Source organism: Dicentrarchus labrax, unplaced genomic scaffold (assembly GCF_905237075.1).
Source record: "Dicentrarchus labrax unplaced genomic scaffold, dlabrax2021, whole genome shotgun sequence".
Taxonomy (NCBI): Eukaryota; Metazoa; Chordata; class Actinopteri; family Moronidae; genus Dicentrarchus; species Dicentrarchus labrax.
In genome coordinates, this window is record NW_026136719.1 from 34,284,136 (window position 1) to 34,308,472 (window position 24,337).

At 40.4% G+C, this 24,337-nt stretch overlaps 1 protein-coding gene across 2 annotated transcripts in view; it reads left to right on the forward strand.

The window, feature by feature from the left end:
- Positions 1 to 24,337, forward strand: part of dok4 (docking protein 4) — a 74,009-nt gene that overhangs the window by 41,000 nt on the left and 8,672 nt on the right. For both annotated transcript variants that reach the window (XM_051380045.1, XM_051380046.1), the window contains exons 3-8: positions 7,022 to 7,129; positions 8,568 to 8,682; positions 14,837 to 14,956; positions 17,860 to 18,049; positions 21,449 to 21,587; positions 22,466 to 22,583. In XM_051380045.1, the coding sequence (XP_051236005.1) occupies positions 7,022 to 7,129; positions 8,568 to 8,682; positions 14,837 to 14,956; positions 17,860 to 18,049; positions 21,449 to 21,587; positions 22,466 to 22,583 (790 nt within the window). The remainder of the gene's footprint in view (positions 1 to 7,021; positions 7,130 to 8,567; positions 8,683 to 14,836; positions 14,957 to 17,859; positions 18,050 to 21,448; positions 21,588 to 22,465; positions 22,584 to 24,337) is intronic.

Here is a 24,337-nt window from a genome sequence, read left to right on the forward strand (position 1 = left end):
CATTATTGTACGGTAGCATCTTCCTGGTTTAATGTTTTTTTAAAGCAAATTATGAAGTTTATATCAAAATAGTTTGAGCACACAGCTTGACGTGTCAAATAGTTACAATGAAGTTGGGATTTTATATAAGCAGTATCATGCACCAGTTGTACCATGTTGTTTATATTTTCTGCCTTCATACACAAACTTGGGACCTGTCATGTTTCCTCCCTCATGCACAGTGTTCATGTGCACTGTACTGTATTTCTGACATTTTCCAAAAGGTACCTGAAGGTTGCAAAATGTTAATGTGATAGGTCGACTAGGATCTGACATTTCCATCAGGCCTCTGAAGGCAGCATGATGTTAATTTGCTATGCTGACAGTTTATGTTAGGAATCAAGAGATATAATGAAGTTACAGACAGACACACAGCCAGCTAACCATCGACCAGCACATCTCAAATCATTATAACACACAGACACTAGTTTGGTCCCAGGTTCATTTGTTCACCTACTTCCTTTTAACAACCTCCAGCCTGTACATGTTGCACTTCTGGCTGCTAAATTAAACTTACTGTGAAAAGTTTTTCGTAGGAGGTATTCTGTCTACAGGCTCCATCTGCATGCAGGTACATACAGCTCTGGAAAAAATTAAGACACCACTTCAGATTTCTCTACATGTATGGCAGCCATTCCATTCCACTGTCTATTGAATTCCAACACAGGCACACCTCATTCTACTTAATGAGGTACTGATGGTGATCACCTGAACCAAACCTTATTTAACGAGAAAAAGTATAAAAACCACTGCTGTGGTCAACACTATTCTCGGTGATCCTCAAAAACAGTGCTAGTAGTATCTCAAAAGAAACTGGAGTCAAAAGATAACTATTGACCATGCCAAAAGAGTTGAAAAGAAATGTTTTGAGTGAGGAAAAAAAGGGTTCAATTCTGGCTTTACTGGCAGAGGGATACAGAATTAGAACAGAATCAGAAGGTATATTTATGTAAAGGTAGGTGGATATAACAGTACATACAGTATGTATTGTGTCCAGGGTGAGATGGATCCGCAGTGATGTTACCTGCCTGTTTCCTGACTCTGGACAGGTAAAGGTCCTGAATGGAGGGCACCAATGATCCTCTCTGCAGTCCTGACTGTCCGCTGTAGTCTGTTCCTGTCCTGTTTGGTTGCCGATCAAAACCAGACAGTGATGGATGAACAGAGAACAGATTGAATAATTGCAGTATAGAACTGGATCACCAGCTCAGCTGGAGCAGGAAGTACAAACTCTGCTGAGGCCTCTTGATGATGGTCTGTGTTGGACTCCTCTTAAGGTCCTGGGAAACTGTGGATCCCAAAAACCTGAAGGTTTCCACAGCAGACACAGGGCAATGTGAAAGACTGGTGAAGAGCATGCCAAGACGCATGAAAGCTGTGATTGAAAATCAGGGTTATTCCACCAAATATTGATTTCTGAACTCTTCCTAAGTTATAACATTAGTATTGTTTTGTTTAAAAAATATTATTTTTATTTTTATCAATTGTCATTTTCTGCAGATCAATGCTCTAAATGACAATATTTTAATTTGGAATTTGGGAGAAATGCTGTCAGTAGTTTAAAGAATAAAACAAAAATTTTCATTTTACTGAAACACATACCTATAAATAGTAAAACCAGAGAAACTGATAATTATGGTCTCTATATGCACATACTTAATCGAGATAAGAGGAACGACAGCATTAGTTGCTTCACTAAGTGCCCCAGAACAACATATGTTTATATTCAATCAATACTCTGTGTCTGCTGAATGTGTTAAAATGATGTTAAAAATAAATGTTTGGACCAATGTCGGAGCTGGGGGGGGTGCTACCCCTTAAAAATGCTTGGTTTGGTGTCAAAAGTTGTCAATTTGATTTTTTTTCAAGTTTCTTTATTAATTTTGCACAGAAAATACAACATACACAATAGACAGTAGTGTAAAACAGTCAACAGTGTTCTGTGGTTATTTATTACAAACCCTAATGCAACCCACTCCCAGATCCTCTTCCTTCTTCCTTCTTAACCTATTAATTTAAAATCATTTGTTTAAAAAAATGAAACTATTATGGCCACATTTTAGACTAAATGATAGGCTTTAAATTCAATGAAAAAAGACATGTATTTGGAAAAGATAAATGGTCCTGTACTTAGTACCTTTACCTTTCTAGTCTTCCGCCCACTCAATGCGCTTTTACACCTTATGCCACATTCACCCTTTCACACACATTCACTCAGTGATGGCAAAGTCCATCGAACAGAAACTAACGCATTCATGCACATTCACACACCGATGCACAGCACCAGGAGCAATTTGGGGTTCAGTATCTTGCTCAAGGATACTTTGACACGCAGTGGGAGAGCCGGGGATCGAATCGACAACCATTAGTGGACGACCCGCACTGCCTCTGAGCCACAGTTGCCCTATTTTTAATTTTAAACAATGTATTGACTTCTAATGCCAACTTTAGGTATTTCTATTCAGTGCTTTAATGATGTGCCACAATAATATGATGTTTTTGAACTCAAAACCCCCCCCCAAAAACCCTTGAAGTCTCCATGCCACCCTCTGGACACCCCATGAATATTTCTCTAGATCTACCCCTGGTTTAAACTGAACTAACTCATTCACACACATTCATACACTGATGCACAGCATCAGGAGCAATTTGGAGTTCAGTATCTTGCTCAAGGATACTTGGCGGGAGGAGCCAGGGGAACTGAACTGACAACCTTCTAATTACTGGACGACCTGCTCTACCTCCTAGAAGAATGTTGAGTCTTAAAAAAAGGGCCGTATGTCCTAATTGTTGGGCATTTTGGCTTACAGTAATAAAGTTGTTTGACAAAATGGCATGTCTGAGCAATGATCACACATTAGTCAACACCTTATTCCTGAAATTTAGATTTAATATAGATTAACTGATGACCTTGCTAGACAGGCTTCACAGTAAGCTGTCTCTGTGTTCTACTCAGGCATGTGTAGTACAGCAGGTTGGTGGGTCTACTGGTCAGTTTATCTCCCATATCCCCCTCTTTTACTTTCTTTTCCACTTTGACATGTCCCTAACTACGTACCGAACATATCCCTATGTTGAGAGCACTTCAAATAAAATTCCATTTAAGCAGAAAACTCAAATAAAACTGGGTAAAATTCTCTACATGGCTAGATACCAGTAGAGGTAGTGAGAATGTTTGTTTTTTCTTTTTCTTCTGTAATTTGAGTGAACTTACCCGTGGAAAGTAATATCTTAAGAACAACAAATAAAACATTTTTAATGCAAAAAAACATTTCCTGCGCAGTGATAGATAACATAGTATCATCACCCACGTCCCATGATGCTGAGCTTCTCTCACTCTCCTGTGCAGACTGATAGTCCTTTTGTCTTCATTGCATCAGTGTCAGCAAAGTTAGTCAGTGATGTGCAGCACACATGATGGAACAGATCTAGGGGACATTGAAATGACTCTTAATGTGTTTTCCACCTCCACATTAATAAGCGAAGCACCCAGATGATCACTCAAAATCATTATCTCTGTAGCTGTTAGCACTGACCTTGCTTTCCATGAAAGGAGAAGGCCAAAGTCATTGCCAAAAATAGCAGCTAGACTATTACAGAGCCACTGTTGCTGAAAGGAGTCGTATGCTGCCATTAGTCTGGAGGCATTGGGACAGTGCAGCAGAGGTGGCAGGCTAAAGGTTACTGAGGCAGGTAAGATAAGATCAGATCAAACCTAATTGATGCCTGTGAGGGCATTGAGCAGAGAGCGATGCAGCATTCCCAGAGGCACCGCGGCAGCAGATCGATCTGCCGTGCTCAAAGCTGATTGTCCTGCTGGGAACAGTTTTGTCTAATCTGATAGGAATAGGTTGCAATTGTTTGTGCAGCTCGCCTCTGTGTCTGGGAATTGAACCCGTGTGATTGGCAGGCACGGTGCTGATGAGGAGGGAGATGCTTTTGTCTGCTTTAAAAAAACAAATATCACGATGCACTAGAGAAAGGCACCTAACCAGACGGTAGTCTAGTGGATCAGTAGTCAGCAGTGAAGGCGCCCACTGATGAATGTGTGTTACTGTAGCATTAGTGAAATAATGCGAAAAAGGACATGCATTCTCAGCAAACCATTTCTTATTTCACTGTGTGGTATGTATGACGCATTTAATTTGCTTTCATTGATTCCTATTATTTTTTGTTTGTATTTATACAGCACTTTTCTGGTCTACTGACCACTCAAAGTGCTTCACAATACAATCACACACCCAGTCATACACTCGTGGCAGAGGCTGCAATGCAAGGTGCCAACCGCTCATTCGATCCAAGCCTTGCTTACAGTATTATAGCAGTATATTGAATTGTAACCCCTGTACACAGTAAGTACTCAGCCTTACTAGCCAACTAGCTAACCACCTAGCCAGCTAACGATTGATGTAGATTATAATTAGCTAGCATTTTGTCAACATTAGCTAACTTAATGTGACGATATATGCAACAGTTTTGAGTTGTTGTTATTCCAGAAGGGTATAAATATATATATATATATATATATATATATATATATATATATTTATATATAATGATTAATCTAGTAACTGGGTGAGAAATACTTTTGCTTTATTAAAGGAAATGTACAAAAGAAAAAAAAGAGACAGGTCTCTAAAAATGAACACTAATTGGTTTCAGTGTTTCCTCTAGGACTTTTTACAGCAGTGGGTGGAAAGGTTCTGTTGTACACCAACATGTTAGAAATAACCACTTGGTTATGTTAAGGCAATGAAACTACTTGGTTACGTTTAGGAAAATATCATGGTATGGGATAACATAGACACTTTTTTAACCACATGTTTTTCTGTTGGAACCTTCTCTCCATCATGCAAGCATGGGCACCTGGCTAATCCTAGTGCTTGAATACTACTCAGGCTGTGTCTTGCAATGAAAAGCAAGACACTACACTGTAAAAATGAAAAAGTTAAGAAAAGTCACAACCACTAGTTTAAAGCAGAGTATGTATTTACAGTTTTACCCTTTTTTTAGAGCCATCAAGCAAAGCGAGGGAAAAGCAAGATGGTGGATGAAAACTATAGACAAAAATATTTTGGAAACCCCGTAGGAACCAAGGCATTGTAATGAGCATGTGCAGTGTAGTTGGCCAGGCCCCAGATGGAGTCCAATGCAAACCGGCGTGTCTTGCCAACAGATATGTGTGAGTGAGCCAAACTTTTCACAAAGAACTCAGAAACCTTGGATGGAGCAAATACTTTATATTTTTTTGTCAGGTTTTCGTTTTTACAGTGTAATAACTACTCCCAAAATCTCTTTCATAGCTGCAGACACTGTTCAAACAGTGACTTGTAGCTGCTAACTAGCTAGCTTTTCACAGACGTCAGCTAGTTACATTTTACGACACACACTGTACAGTTTACGTTTTGTTTCTGCTTGAAATTATCCCAAACTTTGGACACTTTTTGTCTATTTATCTGGCTTGATTTTCTCTCTTAAAGCTTGGCATTTCCAATAAGAGAGCTGGAGTGGTGTCCAGCTTGGTATACATTTGAGCTCTCACAACAACCAGTTCAGTAATCAATAATCATATCCAGTCAAAGTGTCCTGGGTCAGGCCTCTGAATAGCTACCTGCTCATTTATTGCAAATCACTTTGGATAAGAGCATCAGCTAAACACCATCATTGTGATTACAGAAGATAGAAAAATCATTTTTATGGATCAATGTCGAGGTGTTAATCTGAGCAGGGGTGTTGCTGAAAGAGTATGCTCAGTTCACCTCTCCTGCATCAATCCTAATTTCTAAAGGCAGAATATATGGCCTATTGTGCTCAGCTTTTGTTGAGAGGATGTACAGGTGGGAAAGTATTGGTATTCCATACTTCTTCAATAGAGCTCAGTCCTGAGCTTTTCATTCTCTTTCCAACATCCGCCCTTGATACTGAATTAAGCTCTTGTAAACAACTGAGAGGCTAAAAGAGAGCGACAGAAGGGGGATGGCTGGACGAGTTTTCATATAAATCCATGTGCATATGCTGTTCTGTGTACACAAGCTATTTGGCAGATCATTTTGCAAGGGTTAAATAAGTTGTTAGTAGTGACATTTTCTAATACAGAAAACCCACCCAAACACATAAAACCCACCTAAATACAGAAAACACAACCAAATAGAGAAACGTCTCATTTTGTTGTGTTCTTTTAAAAAGTGAAATGGAATATAATATTCATAGGTATGTTTTAATTAATGTTAAATCACCTGAAAATAAGAATGTTTTAATTACCTTAGAATGAGACGTTTTTATCTCCAGAAGGAGTTGGTCCTCTTCCACAGAGTCCGCCACGTTGAACCACCATGTTTCTACAGTAGCCCAGAACAGACAAACCAAACACTGGCTCTAGATTGCATTTTGCGTTATATAACTTCACCACTAGATGCCACTGAATCCTACACACTGGTGCTTAAAATGTTGTCAAAAAGAAGCATCTGAAGTAGGACATACAGAGCATCAAAGGAGAGTACAACTCTCTACTAAAAGCCAACAACAAAACCAGTGGGACAGATATGAATTTGTGATGGTGGATTCTGATTCCCATCTGTGACATTTTAGATTTGACAATTTTTTCTGTCAAAATGACCAAATGTTGTGTTTCCCAAAAATAACAAGCACATTACAGTTTTACACAGAGTTCTTTGTTGACCTAGTACTTGCTGTAGTTATGCTCACACGGCACAGTTTACTGCGCAACAAGGAATTATTAGCGACACTACCGGTGTGCTCACTTTCAGTTTGACCTCCAAATAAAGTCAACTTGTTTACAACCTCTTTGATCATCAGACTTGTTGCCCTTCTGAAGCTGCTTTTAGCAATTTCACCACATTCTCCAATTGTACCCTACCAGTACTCGTATTGTTCAGTCACATAAAGTTTCATTTTTGATCAATTCACTGTTTCAGACTAAAATTAAAGTAGTATTGAACATTAAATTACTTTGATTTTACAGATCTATCGGCGTTGCTGGCTGGTGTTCAAGAAGTCTTCCAGTAAAGGACCTCGTCGTCTGGAGAAATACCCTGACGAGAAGTCTGCCTACATCAGAGCCTGTCCTAAGGTAAGTTTGTGTGCATGCATGTGTGTATGAGACAGGTTCTGCAGGAGAAAACTAAAGATAAAGAGTTGACAGACACACAGTAACAGGGATGAAAGCAGTCTGCCTTCACATTAAAGTCTGAGCTCAGCGAAAATCAACAATCCTTCTTCTTCTCTTTTCCTTCACCCTCTCTCTTGCTCAGACCTCACTCATCTCTCATTCTTCATCATCATCACCTCTCATTCACCTGACCTTTTTTGTCTACTGTCGTACTCCTTTACTTACACACAAGTGAAGTTATAGAGTGACTTTGAGAAGTTCCAGACAAAGCCCTGAACTGGCCCCACAGACAAATATACAAAAAACTTTTACCAGAGATGTGTCAACTCAAGTTGAATTTGATAGAAACTAAAAAAGACTTGTAACTCGACTTGGACTTAAACCCCAGTGACTCGTGACTTAATTTTGATTTAAGCCTTTTGACTTTCCCCAAGCCCCCAAAGATTGAAAAGTTATTTGTTTCCCTTAATTTCTTAAATGTTAACGCTATTCATTCCCAGCAAGTCAACACTTAATTCCCCAGATCCACTTTGTTTGTAGCTTAACTACTATATACATCAGGACTGAGACTTTACGAGTATGTGGTCTTCAGAATTTTTGCCGGAAAGCACTTTGTGGCAAAAGGATTGTAGGAAGTCAAAGTAGGCCATACAGTATAGATGCAGAGTATAGGACGCAACAAAGTCCACATTGATTGGAAGATGTGGTGGCTGGGTCAGTTAAGGATAGAGTTCATATACAGTATAGAACAATGATACCAAAGACAATTTCATTTAGTTTGTTCTGTTGTTGATGGCGTTGGATAGAGAGCGCACTATGACCTGTTTAGGACTTGAAACTCAAAGTTTAGGTCTTGGGACAAAGATTTGAGACAAAGATTTGAGACTTACTTGTCACTTGCAAAGTGATGGCCTTGTCTCTGCACTTGAGTCAATGTGATTAAGGTATGTTCTGACTGAATGTGATAAAACTCTTCTTACCTATTCTTACTTAATTTCTTAAGTCTTAGTGCTCCAACTGCAAATCAACTAACATCATACATACTTAAAATACTTGATGCTGAACAATTCCCTGATACTTTAATCAAACTCTATGATTTACCATTTTCCACCTTAATAAGTGTGATAGCTGCTAGCTTGTTAAGCTTTATATTTTGGGGTATATTCAGGAGAAAAGTGTCAGTTACTCCTCTCCAATGATCCAGCTAGTCAGATCATCCTCTCAAACTCTGTTCGATTCATCATTTCAGGTTAGTTTTATATATCAATTTTAATGTGTCACAGTTATTTGTCACAAGCGGATTATACTGAGGTGTCATCACTAATCAAACAATAACCAGTAAGTTAATCAGCCTTGATTTCCACTTTGTTAAACATTTTACCTTAAATCTGTTGCCTAGGTGACAGAGATTAGCAACGTCAAGAATGTCACACGGTTACCTCGAGATACCAAGCGGCAGGCGGTGGCCATTGTCTTTACAGATGACACCTCACGCACCTTCACCTGTGAATCAGGTAATGTATGAACACACACATTTACTTATAAACTCACTTTGGAAAATAGATTTACATTGGTTTCCTAGAGACTTACCCAAAACCCTATCCCTAACCACTGCTTGGCCAACCCTAACCCTTACCGCCTACCTAAAGATCCACTTTTTCCAAATTGAGGACATGGCTTTTGCCCCCAGTTTGACAAGCCAATTAACTGGTCCGACATGTGTTCCCAAGAAGTAGTAGACGTAGAAATCAGATTACGCACACACAGATTAACAGCTCTGTATTTCGGAGCCCCTAAAGGGACATGGAAAAAAACCAAAAATTTAACATTTCTGGTGCTCATGAGACACAGGCGCAGCCTTAAGCCGACACTCATTTGTCCTCCTTTTGAGAAAATAACAAAAAAGGTCCGCCTTTTGACACATTACCTCGTTAGTTTAATACTTATTGGCTAAAAATGTGTGTCAAAATAAGTAATTTCATTGGTTACATTTTCGTGACCTATCAACACATGGCAAATTTTAATATTCAAATGATCCATGTGTTGATTCCCACTCTCATGCAGTTGCTACCACCAGGCTGTCAATCAAGCTCTCAGCTACAGAGAAGTAATGTTAGCGAATGTCGGTTGTTGGTTGTACAAATATGGACTTTTATTGTTTAATTTCTCCAAATTGGTGCAGTAAAAATGCTTGATATTAAGTATGTTTTTTATTCATAATGGTGCCATGAAACACTTTAATGTAACATATTTTATTTTAAATGTAGGTTCGAATTATAGCTTACTGTTCTTAATACCTTTATTTTGAAAACCGGAAGTGAATACGCTGTTTCTCCGCAATTACCATAATGCTAATATATGAGAATATATTATATTTAATAATTATTATATTGTATAATTTGGAGAAATTCAACAATACAAGTCCATATTTGTACAACCAACTTTAGGGGCTCCATACTGTATTGACCCTAAACTTACCTTCAGCATTCCACCACAACCAAACACGTCCTACTAAGTCTTTTAGTCTAGTGTTTGGTATTTTATTGTGGAATTAATACCACTTTTACACACAAACCCTATGTATGACATGGATAATGAAGACAAGTGCCCAGGTTGATGCATTTACGGGTTATCGTTGTTCACACCAGATCCAGAAATCCAATGATAGTCCCTCTCACAGTGTCTTGATTTTCAGCTCATTAAAGGTTGATTTACAGTACATCAAACATTTGGTGGATTTAGCCTAGTTTAGCATAAAGGAGCAGTAGGCACTGTATACAAATGGTATACAATATAACAAAAACTGTACAGAATTTACAAATGCATAAAAAAACAATAGGACCTGTACAGCACATATACAGTGTAAGCATTAAGCCAGGTACATCGCTGCATTATGTGGTGGGTGACATCTCATGTAATTAGTTAGTTATTATAGTTAAGAGGACAGGTTTTCCCAGTTTAAGTTGTTGCATAACATCTTTGATCAACAATAGTAAAAGTGGGAGATTTTGCCTGTTTCCAGTTCATTAATCTGCGAGCTAAGAATACATTTTAGAAAGCTTGACCTTTGAAACGTGGAGACGATGCAACACTCTGAACTGTATAAGACCATGCCTGATACATATACATGCTGAGTGCGGTTGTATTAATTCAATTCAATTTTATTTGCATAGCGCCAATTCATAACAGAAGTTATCTCAGGACACTTTTCAAATAGGGCAGGTCTAGACCGAACTCTTTATAACATTATTTACAGAGACCCAACAGTACCACCATGAGCAAGCACTTGGCGACAAGGGCAAGGAAAAACTGCCTGTTAAAAGGCAGAAACCTAGGACAGATCCTCCGGCTCTAGGTGGGTGGTCGTCTGTCTCGACCAGTTGGGGTGAGAGAGAGAGAGAGAGAGAGAGAGAGAAAGACAGAGAGAGAGAGAGAGAGAGAGAGAGAGAGACAGGTGCACAGCAACAACAGTATTGGCAATGGCAATCTAGCAGGACCATGGCAGGAGGCTCCACCAGGATCGATAAGAACCTGCGAGACGAGAAAGCACAAGAACTCCGGGGAAGAAGTGAAGTTAGTAACATGAATTAATGGGACATGAATGAGTGCAGAAAGAGAGAGAGAGGAAGAGAGGAGCTTAGTGCATCATGGGAAATCCCCCGATAGTCTAGGCCTATAGCAGCATAACTAAGGGATGGTTCAGGACTCACCTGATCCAGCCCTAACTATAAGCTTTATCAAAGATGAACATCTTAAGCCTACTCTTGAATGTGGAGAGGGTGTCTGCCTCCCGAACCACAACTGGAAGCTGGTTCCACAGGAGAGGAGCTTGGTAACTGAAGGCTCTGGCTCCTGTTCTACTTTTAGAGACTATAGGAACCACAAGTAGCCCAGCATTCAGAGAATGTAGTGTTCTAGAGGGCTAATGGGGTACTATGAGCTCTTTAAGATATGAAGGGGCTTGACCATGAAGAGCTTTATAGGTGAGCCAGTGCAGAGAAGCTAGTACAGGAGAGATGTGATCTCTTTTTCTAGTTCCTGAAGCGTTCTGAATTAATTGGAGCGTTTTAATGGACTTATTGGAGCAACCTGATAATAAAACGTTGCAGTTATCCAGCCTAGAAGAAACAAATGCATGGATTAGTTTTTCTGCATCTGTCTGTGATAGTATGGGTCTAATTTTTGTAATATTATGTAAATGAGAGAAGGCATTCCTAGAGGTCTGCTTCATGTGGGAGTTAAATGACAAATCCTGATCAAAGATAACTCCAAGATTCCTGACAGTGGTGCTAGAGGCCAAGGTAATGCCATCTAGAGTAACTATATCTTTAGACAGTGAGTCTCTAAGTTTTTTGGGGCCAAGTACAAGAATTTCATTTTTTTCTGAGTTTAACATCAGAAAATTGCAGCTCATCCAGGATTTTATTATATAATTTAGATAATTGATTAATTTCATTGGGCTTGATTGATAGATATAACTGCGTATCATCTGCATAACAGTGAAAGTTAATGGAGTGATTCCTAATAATGTTGCCTAAAGGGAGCATATATAAAGTAAATAGTATTGGTCCAAGTACAGAACCTTGTGGAACTCCATGACTAACTGTAGTGTTTATTGAAGATTCATCGTTAACATGTACAAACTGCAAACAATCTGATGAATATGACTTAAACCAGCTTAGTGCGGTTCCTTTAATGCCAATTTGATGCTCAAGTCTCTGTAAAAGAATATTATGGTCAATGGTGTCAAATGCAGCACTAAGATCTTATAATACAAGTACAGAGACAAGTCCATTGTCTGAAGCAATCAAAAGGTCATTATTAACTTCAACCAGTGCTGTCTCTGTGCTGTGATGAACTCTAAATCCTGACTGAAAATCCTCAAATAAACTATTGTTATGTAGAAAGTCACACAACTCTTTGGCGACTACTTTCTCCAGAATCTTAGAGAGGAAGGGGAGGTTAGAGATCAGTCTATAGTTGGCTAAAACCCCTGGGTCAAGAGTAGGCTTTTTAAGAAGGGGTTTAATTACAGCTACTTTAAAAGGACTGTGGTACATATCCTGATAATAAAGAAAGATTAATCATATCCAGTAAAGAAGTGCCAATTAAGGGTACGACTTCTTTAAGCAGCCTAGTTGGGATTTGGTCCAACAGACAGGTTGATGGCTTCGATGTAGAAATGATTGAAATCAACTGATGAAGATTGATAGCAGAAAAAGAGTCTAAATATATACCTAAGTTTACATTAGTTAAAGTTCCTGAACTTGGAGAACCACTGATAACTGTTGATGGCAGTTGGTGATTAATTTTCTCTCTAATAGTAATAATTTTATTATAAAAGAAGCTCATAAAGTCGTTGCTACTTAAGTTTATGGGGATATGTGGCTCAATAGAGCTGTGACTCTCTGTCAGCCTGGCTACAGTGCTGAAGAGGAACCTAGGGTTGTTCTTATTTTCTTCTATTAGTGCTGAGTAATAGGCTCCTCTGGCATTACGGAGGGCCTTTCTATAGGTTTTAAGATTATCTTGCCAAATTGAGCGAGATTGATAATTTGGAAGAGTGCCATTTCCTTTCAGATTTCCTATAGAATAGGCGATAGAATCTAATGTTCTTCGTAGTGAGCCTGTAGCACTATCGACAAGATTATCAATTTCAGAGGGACTAAAGTCATTATAGGACTCTGTTAAATTCAGACATGGCATTGAATTAAACACTGAAGGAATCTCCTCCTTAAATTTAGCTACAGCACTGTCAGATAGACATCTGCTGTAGGAAGTTTTGCCTAATGGCTTATAATCTAATAGTATGAATTCAAAAGTTATTAAATAATGGTCACATAGGAAAGGATTATGTGGGAAGACTATTAAATGTTCAATATCAATGCCATATGATAGAACAAGGTCAAGAGTGTGATTAAAACAGTGAGTTGGTTTATTTACACTCTGACAGAAGCCAATTGAGTCTATTAATAATATAAATGCATTACTAAGGCTGTCATCGTCAACATCCACATGAATATTAAAATCACCTACAATAATTACTTTATCTGATTTAAGGACTAAACTTGATAAAAACTCTGAGAATTCAGTTTGAGTGAGAAAGACTAAGAAGATAGCTTTCAAATGAATTATAATTTAGTTTAGATTTAGGGTCCATTAAAATGCTCGAATCATATATGGCTGCCACTCCACCTCCTCGGCCTGTGCCTCGAGGAATGTGAGTATTAATATGACTGGGGGGGTGGATTCATTTAGGCTAACATACTCCTCGTGGGACAACCAGGTCTCAGTAAGACAAAGTAAATCAATATCATAATCTGATATTAATTCATTCACTAAAACAGCTTTAGAGGACAGAGACCTGATATTTAACAGCCCACATTTCATTCTCTTATTTTGTGCTACTGAGGAGTTAGTTTGAATTTTTATTAGATTTTTATGTTGAACTCCTCTTGTTTTTATTTCTTTAAATAATTTAGGTGGTCGGGGGACAGACACAGTCTCTATGGGGTTTTGGGTGGGTGACTGTACTAATGGAAGAGCTACACTTAATACATGTACCATTATCTTTAAAGGAGGCAGAGGAATAACTAAACATCTGACACACTGAGCAGGACAGAGGAGAGGGAGAGGGAGAAGCCATAGCTAACTGCTAATGTTAATGAAACTAGCGAAAAGTCACTAAAAGAAGGAGTAACTCCGAGTGTTTAGATAGAACGAGTCTACGTTTAATCGTTAAGCTGGAAAATAACCGCTGTAACGAGTAAAACTAATTTAGATTTAGCGTTCACTGACAGAGCTACAGCACCAAACAGTGTACACAGAGCAGGAAGTGAACCGGAAATGAGTCAGTAGCTTACCGTAGCCAATGATGAGTGTATTACAGGTACAGAGTGTATTAGATCTAATGTATCTAATATTGCGAATTTGTAGAAATTGAAGAATTGGGTTTGAAGGAGTTTGAGTTTATTTTATTTAAGTTATTGAAAAGAGGGAAACACACCATTAATATAATGCTATTACGTGTCCATAATTGGAAGTTGGAAGATTTACAATGTGATATTTGGGGAGGTTACATACTAGAAGTATTTGTTGATGAACATCGGTTTATCCATTTATTCAGCACTTCTGTGTAGCATCTCCAGCAACAGTGCAAGTTGCCAGACACAGCTGGTGAGGTATTAATAGAGGCCTCTGTGGAGCTATGATGGAAACAAATCTGGCAACCTCACCTTGATGACAAGAAATACTTCTAGAATGTAACTGATTTACATGAACTATTTACAATATACAACTATTAACATTATTATGTCAACAAGTCCAGAATTAACTTAACACTTCTACATGCAAGGTTGTAGGTTGTGGGTTGTTGATGTGGCTGCGCCCCTATACCACATTGAATTCCTACTGCACCACAGCTGAAGTTCAACCCCCTGCCATGAACTACACACATTGTTTGCCTTGACCTGTGCACCTCTGTTCTGCACCAATAACTGTTCGTACCCAGCACCATTGATTCATGAGACAAAATGGTTTTCAGTGTACAAATCATACATTTTGTCAAAAACATCTGCCAGTATTTCGCTGTCATTTCACCATTTGACTTCTTTGTTTCAAGAAGGAGCTTGATTCTAGTAAATGTGATCCCTCTCTCTCTCTTTTCAGAGTTGGAGGCAGAGGACTGGTTTAAGACACTGTCAATCGAGTGTCTGGGCACACGGCTCAATGACATCAGCATGGGAGAGCCTGACCTCCTGGCTGCTGGAGTGCAGTGTGAACACACAGGTAATTGACATACAAAATCATCAACATTATTCTACACTAAATCAGGGATTTCAAACTACCATTTCTAGCACTCCACCCCCTTCCCTCTGGTTCACTACATGATGTCAAAAAATATATATAATCCATCCTGAGAGAAAAAATAAATATATTGTAGTTATTTCATATCAGTTTAAACAATCCCATTATATACAATTTAAATAAAAACACAATTCTACTGTCAGCAAAAAGTTGATAAGAAGAGAGCAGGTTCCGGACCTTCATTTGTTGTGTGGCTACAAACAAAGATGATATAAAATGAGGATATAAAAATGCATTTTTTGTTGAGTATTGCGCTTTCTTGTAATACTTGAACGTTGAAGTGGCCCTGCTATGAGATGTCAATACCAGCAGTGGCCCCAAGCCAAATTGATAATAATTAACAATAATATATTATATATATATATATATATATATATATATATAGTAATTATATTATTATTTTATATTGCCTTGTGTTTCTTTTCTCAATACCTTTTTGAGAAGCTCTGGTCTGTTTAACTTGACAGAAAAAACCCAGGAACATCCTTTAAAAGTCCAGTGTGTAGGATTTAGTGGCATCTAGCAGTGCACATGGGCACTGAAAACAGGGGTGCTGAGGGGGTTGCAGCACCCCCTAAAATCTGGCATATGAGAACCATTAATTCATAGAAATGTTTAAAACAAAATGAATGAGGAGTGTAGCATTCTGGAGGAAGCCTGCAGGTTTGGCAGAGTAGGTGAAGACGTGAGCCGCTCCTGTTTGCTGGCTCGGGGACCGCTTTTCAGATATTGAGTCATAGAAGACTTGGTTCGGAAATTATGATTGATGATCTTTTTCTATCCCTAACAGTCTTTGAATGTTTAAGTAATAAAGAGAAGTGGTGAGGGTTAATTGATACATCAGCAATAGTGAGGTCATGCGAAGGATCAAAAGATCCTGTGTGTGTAGTGAATTTGCCACCTTTGAGAAATCCATAAAAGCAGTGAGAAAGACAGTTTCTAATAATAAATCTGTGTATTGACCAAAGCACCCATCCCTTAAGTAAGTTATTCGTTTTTTCGAGAGTGAAAGAGTGAAAGGAAGACAAATATCATTGCCTCGAGGTTTCTCTTTCTTAAGGTCATTTAGCAGAAGACGGATAGATGGGTTTCAGAAGCAGGCTGATAGTGGATGGATCCAAACAGCGCAGATGGAACTGAATACCTGCTACATGACCTTTTATGGAAGATGGCCGCATTTTACGGGATTCAAAACAGTGAACCCTAAAGGTGCTTATTATGGAAATATTGACGGGCAGTACTGCTGCAGAGGTGCACAAAAGGAGGTGAAATAAGACCATGCAGAGTCATACATCTTAATGTAGATTTAGCTAAGCCAGATCGCATATAGTGAGCAGCAGATAGCATGTAGGAATGCAAGGCTGTGTTTAATCTAACACGGTTTGAGAGAATGCGGGACAAGTCAGGCTGGATGGCGCTGCCTCCTGGCACAGTTTGCAAAATTTTTTTCAATTCAAACCAGGAAAAAGAGTCTGCAATTGTGTTATCCAAGCCTGGAATATGAGCTGCTCTAATAATGAAATTACCCAACACAGATAACCAAGTGAGGCGCCTTACAAATCTATTAATGAAGAACGCCCTTTGTTAATAATGTTGACAACAATTGGGTAAATTTCCATTAATCAGTAGAAGAGGCATTTGCTGGCAAGGACGACAGTTCAATTTCAATTTCAATTTTCAATTTTATTTGTATAGCTCCAATTCATAACAGAAGTTATCTCAGGACACTTTCCAAATAGAGCAGGTGTAGACCGAACTCCTTATGACATTATTTACAGAGACCCAACAGTACCACCAACAAGGGCAAGGAAAAACTGCCTGTTAAAAGGCAGAAACCTAGGACAGATCCTTCGGCTCTAGGTGGGTGGTCGTCTGTCTCGACCAGTTGGGGTGAGAGAGAGAGAGAGAGAGAGAGAGAGAGAGAGAGCAGAGACAGAGAGACAGACAGATACACAGACAGACAGGTGCACAGCAACAACAGTAGCAACAACTACACTAATAGTTCTTTTTCAGTTCTTTTGGCCATATGTCTGCAAACCGTTGATTATTAAAATACCCCCCAAAACCAATGGAAGGGCTGCGTCTGTGTATAATTCAATGGCAAATGATAATTCTAGCTGCTGATTGTAAAAAAAGGAGATGCCATTTCATTTATCACACAGAAAAGACCAGAATTGGAGCTCGGATCTGCAGCCCTCATCCAAGCTAACCATATCATGGAGTTTCTCTACAGATTTTGAGAGGTCCAGAAGCCTGGATATAAAGGAGACATTTTCCAATAGGAATCATAGTAGGAATCAGCTGAGCCATCTGCATTAACTAACGCTGTGCTTCATTTCTAGAATTTGTGTAAAATGTTGTTAATAACTGTAGGCTACAAATAATCCTGGCCATTCAAATTAATGCAAAAACCCTGAATGGCATGCATGTAGCATTTAGTATGACATCATTATATAGACTGACTTTCTCTTGGCACCCCCAACTCTGACTGACCTCCAGTGTCCATGGTGGTGTAGTTGCAGATTGCAGATGAAATGCAAGAAAAACTAACTTATCTAGACCCAGTTTTGGGTTGGGGGCTGCTGTAGAAACATGGCAGTTTCATGGCGGCCTCCATGGAAAGACAAGATAAAAACGACAAAATACTGACAATAGATCCTCCTAAATGTTACACACTGGACCTTTCAGAAGACCTTAATAATAAATGACAGTGAGCAAAGAAACAGCACCAACCTACAACTTAACTTTTGTCTCTTGTGACATTTCAGAAGCAGCTCAAACTACACTGAGAACAAGTTCTTGACATTGTTCCTGTCATTCCTCAGAGCGTTTCAACGTGTTCCTCCTCCCCTGTCCCAACTTGGACATCTACGGGGAGTGCATGATGCAGATCACCCATGAGAACATTTACCTGTGGGACATCCACAACCCTCGCACCAAGCTGGTCACCTGGCCGCTCTGCTCCCTGCGGCGCTACGGACGTGACGCCACCCGCTTCACCTTCGAGGCCGGACGGTGAGACCAGGAGAGGGGTGGCTGGGAGAAGTGTTTGATCGTAGATAAATACAGGCTACACCCATCATAGGTTGCCACACACACACAAGTCATGAGTTAAAGTCAAGTAAGAGACAACACATCCTTTGTTATAGCAGTGTGTGACCTTTATAGGTATGTGTGTGTTCTTGTCAGTCATCTTAGTCAGTCCAAGGATACCCCTGTCTCTCTCTCTCTTTCACACACACACACACACACACACACACACACACACACACACACACACACACACACACACACACACACACACACAAACACACACACACAAACAGCGTGGTTGTGTGTCCCATGAAGAGATTGATTGAATAGATTAGACAATGAATCAATGCTGGGCAAGACCTCCTTATCTCCTCCTTTTTGATAAAACCAGGCGAGCAATGATTGGGTCAGCATGCAGATAATGGTGTGTGTGTGTGTGTGTGTGTGTGTGTGTGTGTGTGTGTGTGTGTGTGTGTGTGTGTGTGTGTGTGTGTGAGAGAGAGAGAGAGGTCTGAAACAAACCAAAACAGCAAGAGAGCCCTCTGTCTGTGGATGTGTTGTACTGCATCACTCTGTCTCATTTGTAATGTATTGATGCGCAGCTAGTTTACTGACAATTTTACTGAATATTTATTACTAGCCTCACAACATGGACACAATAATGTGCATTAACTAAAACTAAAATAGAAACAGAGCATTTTAAATGAGTTAACTTACTATAGCTGCAGTAAGTTTTCTAAAATTAACTTTTTGTCATATCTGCTGAAACTTTCACTATATCCTGACAGTAGAACATGAGACAGATAATCTGTGAAACAATCAGGTTGCTCTGCTTCCTCTTAGTGGTCCTAATGGTATTTGTAGAACTGAAGGACAACAACCAGTCAGAACAAAGAAAGGTAGTTGATTGTTGATTCTCATTCCCAGGGCGTCAAGTACTGAGGGTGGGAATGACACTTAACAATAAACTCTTAAAGTCTTAAAGCCACCAACCCAAAGTTTCATTCTCCCTTTCTCGACTCTGATTTGTTGTTTTCTTTTGGGTGTGGTGGACTGTATTGCATTTTTATGAAATTATTGAAGTTTTTGGAAGGAAAGAAATAGGATTAGTGGTTTTTATTGATCTTAATTTATATTGATCCCAGTTTGATAATTTTCACCTTTCTCTATTTGAACAGCACACTCACTATCACCAGCACAAACCTGGTACCTGGCAGATCCTTTATTTGGTTCCTGTACACTGATGCTGGTGCTGTAGTGGTGACAGGTGTAGTGGTGTCCATCCTCTGCTCCTCAGAACTAGAAGGACCATATGTAGTACCTCCATCCAACTATTGAACTTGCTGTGCAGAAGTGCACCTTTTCTTTTCGGTCATTTATCAAGTCAAGTCAAGTCAGCTTTATTGTCAAAATATGCTATATGCACAACATACAGCACAGATGAAATAACAGTCCTCTCGGACCCATGGTGCAAACAGGCAATAAAAAATACATTTTCTATAAATAGAAAAGACATAAAATAAACAATCAACAATTTGACATGACATAAAATAAACAATCAACAAGATATAACATAAACAATCAACAATTTAACAGACATAAAATAAAGTCTTAGTCTGTGGCAGGGGGCCGAGGGGGGAGGGGGGGCAGAGGTGGGAGAGACGGTAGAGCAGGGAGGGAGTTGAGTCTCCTGACAGCCTGGTGGAAAAAACTATCCTTGAGCCTGCTGGATTTGGCCCGGAGACTCCGCAGTCTCCTCCCTGACGGCAGCAGGTTGAAGAGGCTGTGAGATGGGTGTGTGGGGTCACCTGCAATCCTGATGGTCTTGCTGGTGAGGCGGGTGTTATAAATGTCCAGAAGGGGGGGGGAGAGACACCAATGATCCTTTCAGCTGCTCTCACTATGCGCTGCAGAGTCTTGCGGCAGGACACGGTGCAGGCGCCGTACCACACGGTGATGCAGCTTGTCAGGATGCTCTCGATGGTGCCTCTGTAGAAGGTGTGCATGATGGGGGGCGGGGCTCCTGCTCTTCTCAGTTTGCGGAGAAAGTACAGGTGCTGTTGGGCTTTCTTGGCCAGTGATGCAGTGTTGTGGATCCAGGACAGGTCTTCAAAGATGTGCACACCCAGGAACTTGGTGCTGCTCACCCTCTCCACTGCAGCACCGTCGGTGGTTAGTGGAGTATGCTGGGTGTGCACTCTCCTGAAGTCCACAACAATCTCCTTCGTCTTCCCCACATTCAGGTGGAGATTGTTGTCCTTGCACCACGTGGCCAGCCTGCTCACCTCACTCCTGTAGTTTGTCTCATCGCCGTTGTTGATGGGACCCACCACAGCTGTGTCGTCCGCAAACTTAATGAAGAGGTTGGAGCTGAATGATGGTGGGCAGTCGTGGGTCAGCAGAGTGAAGAGGAGGGGGCTCAGCACACATCCTTGGGGGGTCCCTGTGTTCAGTGTGATGGTGCTGGAGGTGTTGCTGCCAACCCGAACTGCCTGTTGTCTCCCCATCAGGAAGTCCAACAGCCAGTTGCACAGGGAGGTGTTGAGCCCCAGCTGGTCCAGTTTGTGGATGAGCTGCTGGGGGATGATTGTGTTGAATGCTGAGCTGAAGTCGATGAACAGCATTCTGACGTAGGAGTCTTTAGTCTCCAGGTGGGTGAGGCCTGAGTGGAGGGCAGCGGAGATGGCGTAATCGGTCGAGCGGTTAGACTGATATGTCTGTGTTCAAAAGAGTCGGATGAATTGGGTTATGACAACCTTTAAGTTCTGGTTTGTTTTGTGTTGACTGACTTTTTATTATTTTTTGTTTTAATAAACAAAGAGTTGGAGGCATTAAATCATATGGACCGACAGGTAAGATGTTCATTGGATAGTTTTGGTGATCATCATCAGCACTGCATGGACCCGAATGGACAAATTAAATTCTATTGTATACCAAGTATTTTTGAAAGTGCCTGCCCATTTCCAAACAGTTTCCAACACAACTTCCCAGATGTCCCAAATTGTCCAATGAATCAGTTACATGTCAGACCATTAGACTTCATGGTTACAGCTCTTGGTAAACCATGAATCACACCAGAACAATTTATAATGTTTTTGTTTGGTCTGGACCGAATGATCTACAGTCAAGTGGACAAGTGCCATTTCTACTACTACAAATGCTTCTGTGTTTCCATTAACGTACATTCTTGTCAGAATGAAACAGCATTTAGATCAAAGGACACTGAATAACACCCTGAAATCCCACACTGATGTAATTCTTTTGTCTATTACTGCGGTGTAGTAGGAGTAGGAGCTCACTGAGGGTTTCCTCCATTATTGGATTGCCCAGTATGTCATCCACTGCTGTTTTGCTGCTGTTACTGAGTTACTGTTGTTGTAGGATGTGTGACAGCGGTGAAGGCCTGTACACCTTCCAGACCAGAGAGGGAGAGCAGATCTACCAAAGGGTTCATTCCTCAACGCTGGCCATAGCAGAGCAGCACAAGAAGGTCCTGCTGGAGATGGAGAAAAACAGCAGGGTGAGAGCAACATTCAAACACACACACACACACACACACACACACACACACACACACACACACACATACACAGACACACACTCAAGGTTAGGTTTCATTCATTGTCCAGTGCTGCAGACAATGCAGGCCCCCTGGAGCCCCACAGGAATTTCCACCACTGACCATTCTAAAGTTTTCCTGCTGGACACAATATGTCTCCTACTTCACTGTAAAGTCCATTCTCAGTGGATGTGCACTGGTGGCTTCAAGTTTTTACATCACACTGTACAAGTTGCATACTGGACCTGTTTTTATAATGCTGTATCTTGTTCTGCTTAGGTGAAGACAAATTTCCACCCCAGTGGGCAATAAAGATTTATCCTGTTATGTTCAATATCAAATTTATGAGCTGATAATATGCCAGTGTTGTGTTTACAGCTTGTTCTGCTGCCCCCAAGTGGTCAAAAAGAAATCAATTAGCTTTAAACTGTTAGCGGGGTCAACAGGGACCCAACAGCATTTTTTTGCCCAACGCCCCAAACAAGTTAATCCAGTCATTATTAGAAGGATGACATTCCAATGCAGTGAAACGCTTCTGCTTTTAACAAAAAATACTTACAAATACAGCAAAGGTTCTAAAATAGTTACTAAAAGTGTAAAAGAACACCATTTAGTTCCTGGGTAAAAACTATCTCTAAATAAAGAAATGTCTTAGTCTTAGTTCCGCAGTAGCACTGTCCTGATATCAGTGGAGGTAAGGGATGATATGGGTGGGCAATGGCCAATTAGTGCTTAACAGTATTCACAAATATTCACAAAAATATTTGAAGATAGTGGTAATTGTGTACTTTCTTGCTCTCTTTTTAATATTTGTAATGTTGTGTGTATGTGATTCCCAGTTGATGTCTATGGGTTCAGAACCTGGCTCCTACCCTTGCACCCCCACTGCCATCCTGCCCCGATCTGCTTACTGGCACCACATTACTGGAAACCAGACCGGCATGGATCCTGGCAGCGGTAGGCCACACATCAGCCTTTAGACATATTTTGCAACCACATTTTATTTGGTAAATGGTAAATGGAACTGTACTTGTATAGCGCCTTATTAGTCTCATCCATTTTATTGTGTCTGTAACTAATTTCCTGGCTCCAAACAAACCTGCTCACACAAATATATCTGGAATAGATGTTAGATGAAAGGGGCGGCTGTGGCTCAGAGGAGCAGTGGGTCATCCACTAATTGGAAGGTTGTTGGTTCGATGGTTGCTGCTATAGGCCTAGACTATCGGGGGATTTCCCATGGTGCACTGAGCTCCTCTCTTCCTCTCTCTCTCTTTCTGCACTCATTCATGTCCCATTAATGCATGTTACTAACTTCTCTTCTTCCCCGGAGTTCTTGTGCTTTCTCGTCTTGCAGGTTCTCATGGATCCTGGTGGAGCCTCCTACCATGGTCCTGCTTGACTGCCATTGCTAATATTACTGATATTATTATTATTTATTATTATATTATTAAGTATTATTATTGCTACGGTTACTGTTACTGCTGTTGTCGCTGCTTGTTGTCCCCCACCGTTGCTGTTGTTGTCTTCATCATCTTCTTCATGTTCATCATCATCAGACACTACTGGGCGGCTGTGGCTCAGAGGCAGAGCGGGTCGTTCCTTAATCGGAAGGTTGTGGGTTCGATCCCCGGCTCCTGGTCGCCGCATGTCGAAGTATCCTTGAGCAAGATACTGAACCCCAAATTGCTCCCGATGCTGTCAATGTGTATGAATGAGTTTCTGTTCGATGGACTTTGCCATCACTGTGTGAAAGGGTGAATGTGGCACGTAGTGTAAAAGCGCTTTGAGTGGTCGGAAGACTAGAAAGGCGCTATACAAGTACAGGTCCATTTACCATTTATTATTAGTGTAGTTGTTGCTACTGTTGTTGCTGTGCACCTGTCTGTCTGTCTCTGTCTCTCTCTCTCTCTCTCTCTTTGCTCATTGTCCCCCATCGTTGCTGTTGTCATGTTCATCATCATCAGTCACTACTATTAGTGCAGTTGTTGCTACTGTTGTTGCTGTGCACCTGTCTGTCTGTCTGTCTCTCTCTCTCACCCCAACTGGTCGAGGCAGACGACCACCCACCTAGAGCCGAAGGATCTGTCCTAGGTTTCTGCCTCTTAACAGGCAGTTTTTCCTTGCCCCCGTCGCCAAGTGCTTGCTCATGGTGGAACTGTTGGGTCTCTGTAAATAATGTTATAAGGAGTTTCGGTCTAGACCTGCTCTATTTGAAAAGTGTCCTGAGATAACTTCTCTTATCAATTGGGACTATACAAATAAAATTGAATTTAATTTAATTTAATTGAATCCCCGGTTCCTGCCGCCACATGTCGAAGTATCCTTGAGCAAGATACTGAACTATAAATTGCTGCCGATGCCGTGCATCGGTGTGTGAATTTGTATGAATGCGTTAGTTTCTTTTCGATGGACTTTGCAATCGCTGAGTGAATGTGTGTGAAAGGGTGAATGTGGCACGTAGTGTAAAAGTGCTTTGAGTGGTCGGAAGACTAGAAAGGCGCTATACAAGTACAGGTCCATTTACCATGTTATATGCACCAAAATCAGTGTAGATTAATGTGATTTGAGTTTTGTAACATTTAGGAGCATGTTTTCGTTAAGAATCGTGTTTTTATTTTAGCTTAGAATAAGCCTTTTATATCTACAGACACTGTGGGTCGCTGTTTCTACAGAACAGACAAACCAAACACTGGTTCTAGAATAGACAG